Below are 4249 nucleotides of genomic sequence, written 5' to 3' on the forward strand. Positions count from 1 at the left end.
CCTTTGAGATGATATTCTAAAAGATATATTTTATACTTCATTGTGATTAACAATGCATAAGGCGGCGAGCAGCCACAATCGTTTATACTGTGGACGGAATGCTTAGTGGTATTTCGCACGTCCCTATGTACTGAGTTCAAACTCCGCCGACGTCGACTTTATTTTTCATCCTTTTGGGGGTCGATGAAATAAGTACCATGGAAATACTGGACTCTGTGTAATCGACTCATTCCCTTCTCCCTCGTGGCATAATTTGAAACCATTACTATTAACATTGCTCAACTTGTATTCATCGTCACCAGTCTGTGAAGTATATTTTAAACACACAAGCTTGCACTCTCTCGTTGACTACCTTCAGACATCAAAGTCAATGGGAAATTAATTACAGGTATGAAATGCCGTGTTCTGGCATGACTTTCGGCAACCTTGTGGAACGTAAAGTTTTAGCGAATGTTGGCGGGGATAATTGGACGTAGAAATGTCCGAAAAGCGGTCACTCATCCTCTTTGTATAAACCGGACAAAACCTTCCGAATGGAAGGTGTTTCTGCATGTATTAACACATTAAGCGCGAAGGGCCACCATCGTGGCCGTCAAGCACAGGTCGACAGGCTACGATCGTGGCCCAGATAGATGCATTTAAGGGCGTTCGTTGGGGTCTAATGTCACTCAAACGCTCCAATACCCCGCCCCCAGAATGCGAGAAGACTAACAGTTCAACTAATGGCTTTTCAGATTATGTAAAACTTACCACCATTATATACTAAGATATTTTAAACTATTCGTTGTTTTTTATGTGTGCACGGTAGTCTCATCTTCATAAAATGTGCTCAGCAGTCCATGCTGTGTAAATGCAAATCCCATCGCTTTATATGTTAAATCAGTGGTTCCCAAAGTGGGTGGTGTTGCCCATCTGGGGCGGTGGAAAGTTCCAAGGGGGCACTGAAGAAAAGTGGGATGATAATGGGGGGGGGGGGAGTGATTCATGTGAAAACAAAATAACAGAACTACGATGACTAAGATTAAAGTGAAGGCTTTACAGATTACTGTGAAGCCCACAGGACTAACTCAGGGTCAATCAGGGAAAAAGACCTTAAAATGTTGGTTGTTAAGAGATGCAATGAATTTTGACAATGATATAGTTACACTTTTGTATGGATAGATATATATTTGGTTAAGAGAGAGAATGATTTACCACAGAAATCACAGGGATATGGTTTGTCCCTTGTATGAATACATTTGTGATTCATGACATTATTATATGTGAATGATTTACCACAGACATCACAGTGAAATGGACTCTCTCTCGTATTAATATATTTGTATTTAGGCAACGTTTCTGAGTGAAAGACCTTTTAAATATGCTAATGGCAGTTTCCCTTTCAACATGTCTTCAGTCGTCCCTTATTTTACTTTAACCAGCACATCTGTGGATACATTTCCTGTTTTTGTTCTACAGATCTAGTCTCTCTCATTCACAAAATGAACCCCTTTTAATTTTGCTCAGATTGCATTCAATCTGGGTGCATCGATGGAACTCTGAAGTTTGATTACGATCAACAAATTCCTTCATTTCATAAATTAAAGAATCTAGTGCTGTTTGGAATTAAAGTCGAGGAATTTGGCTAACTTTAGCCAATCAACAGACAGCAAGGCATTAACAGCTTGTTACCATGACAACTACACATTATGTTGGTTCTTCACACCATGAGATTTACTTCACCCATGTTTTAATAAAAATTTATAATTTATCAATTAGAATCTTATAGATATTTTTTATTCAATTCTCTTAATATTTTTCACATATAATGAGAGTTGTTTATGATGTTTATACAGTTTCTTGGCATTGTGAAGGTGAATTAAACATGTGAACTTACTACAGATAATTTGACATTATTTTTGAATTCTGCAAAAAACCTAAGATACAGATATTCTTTTCCTTGGGACAAATTCTTTGTTGACCAGTGTTATTCTTATTGTAGTTTACAAATCCAAGCATGGAAACTTTCCTCAACTTCGAAGTTTTGGAGACAGACGCCTCCTTTTCACACACACACATATATTAATGATGTACACAAATACATGACAGGTAATACATAAGGAAATATGCATAAAGTAAACACATGCAGACAAATATAATCAATATAACAATAATTTTTGAAAAGTAATTAAGCCATACAATCAATGAAGAGACAAAAGAAACAGTAAGATGGTACATGTTGATTTTATTAGGTATTTCAGTTTATTTACAAACCTACAATGAAGATTCATTTCACTGAGACTAAACCACAAATTTCAAGAGTACAACTATGAAGTTGACATTGCTCTGCTAAATGCAGAAAATTTCTGTCTCGCTACTGGATAAAAATACAGTTTTTATGATTTTTAAACCTCTAATTTTTTTCTTCACAACATTATACCTTCATAGCAATTAGACTGGGAAACTATATTATTATAGCCAAGTTTCAGATTTTGTACTGTCTTTTAAAAAATGCATATTTTGCAAATGGAAAGAACTTAGATCCATTATTCCTCACAAACATTGCTTTATGCTATCTTTCCATCGACAGTAATCCTTCTTGATATCTGAGAAGATTCTGAAATTATCCAAGTTTAACTTCATTACAAAATCTTGTAGACATTCCAAATATTGCAGAAGAGAAATGTTGCTATCAATCTTAGCTGAGAAGAATATTTCACTGGAATTCTCTGGAGTTGGGCTTTCAATGCCTTCTTGCCTTCACCGTGAATAACACCTGACCTTTCTACCTTCACTTTCAGAAGACAAGCAAAAGAATTTTCAAAGACTGACTCAGAAAAGTAGAAAAAAAAAAATAATGTAAAAAATTCCCAGCATAAAATCAGCATCATTTTCATGTATATCGCCAGTTTCTGAAGGAAGAGGGGAAATAAGCTGGCAAATTTCTTAGTGATATTTCATTTGTCCTTATGTTCTGCGTTCAGACTCTGCAGGGGTCAACTTTGCCTTTCATCCTCTCGTGGCCAATTATTGAATCACCAATTCAGATTTAGATGAAGATACCGAAGCCTTTCGATTTCAATTTCCAGTCATCTTCTGCTCTGAAATGTCTCCAGTCTCAACAAATTTGGACAAGATGTCACAGGAGAGCTTATTCCGTCAATTGAAGATATCCACAGTTATGGTTCATGGCATTTGCATTCTTCTTCATTCACCCAATTCTCTTATGACTGTGAATCACATGTTTATGACAAAATTTGATTTGTACAGAGAAAATATCCAGATTCTCGTCTTTGGTAAAGATCCTAGGCTGATTTATTTTCACTAAACTCTCCACAAATTCAAGAAATGGTTTATCCACAACCTTATGCTTTTTCTTGGGAGTGTAAGGAACAACATTTCCCTATCTTCTTTCTTCTCACCTCCAAAACACAATCTTCAACTTGGTCCCTTCCTTCATTTCTTTCCATAACTTTATAAACATGGATGAAATGCTGATAGGAATTTTTACCAGACATGCTAGCAACTCTGCCAACTTGCCATCTTATTATTTACTCACAACATTAAATATAATGACAGTATCTTTCCTATATCCATGAAGTATGTTATATGGAATAGATATACAACAATCTGATACATGAAACAGGTATGGTTACTGTCAAGGGGTCAATGATTACTGTTAAGGGCACAAAAGTTAAGCCATGATTTAGCAGGGGGAATGGTTTTGAAATATTGGTTGTTGTTGGGTGTTCTAATGAACTTTTACAATGATACAATCACACGTTTACATGGATAGATACATGTCTAGTCAAGTTACTTCTCTGAGAGAATGATTTACCACAGAAATCACAATTATATGGTCTTTCTCCCGTGTGAATACCTTTGTGTTGAATTAAGACTGCACTGTCAGAGAACGATTTACCACAGATATCACAATTATATGGTCTTTCCCTTGTATGAATATGTTTGTGTTGAATTAAGTTCGAGCTGTTAGAGAATGATCTCCCACAGATGTCACAGTGAAATGGCTTCTCACCTGTATGAATACGTTTGTGTCTAAGTCAAGTCAGTAATTCTAGAGAATGACTTATCACAGAGATCACAATGATATGGTCTTTCTCCTGTGTGAATACGTATGTGTCTTTTTAAGTGACTATTATCAATGAATGCCTTGCCACAAATACCACAATTATATGGTCTTTCTCCTGTATGTATAAATTTGTGTTTAGTTAAGTGACTATTTTGAGAAAATGAGAGACCACAGATATCA

At 35.8% G+C, this 4249-nt stretch overlaps 1 protein-coding gene across 2 annotated transcripts in view; it reads right to left on the bottom strand.

Moving 5' to 3' along the window:
- Positions 1-2204: 2204 nt before the first annotated feature.
- The window catches only part of LOC106868499 (zinc finger protein ZFP2), a 5536-nt gene continuing 3491 nt past the window's right edge, over positions 2205-4249 (bottom strand). For both annotated transcript variants that reach the window (XM_052977437.1, XM_052977436.1), the window contains exon 3: positions 2205-4245. In XM_052977437.1, coding sequence (XP_052833397.1) covers positions 4036-4245 — 210 coding nt within the window. In that variant the 3' untranslated portion in view covers positions 2205-4035. The remainder of the gene's footprint in view (positions 4246-4249) is intronic.

The sequence above is a fragment of the Octopus bimaculoides genome, chromosome 28 (assembly GCF_001194135.2).
Source record: "Octopus bimaculoides isolate UCB-OBI-ISO-001 chromosome 28, ASM119413v2, whole genome shotgun sequence".
Taxonomy (NCBI): Eukaryota; Metazoa; Mollusca; class Cephalopoda; order Octopoda; family Octopodidae; genus Octopus; species Octopus bimaculoides.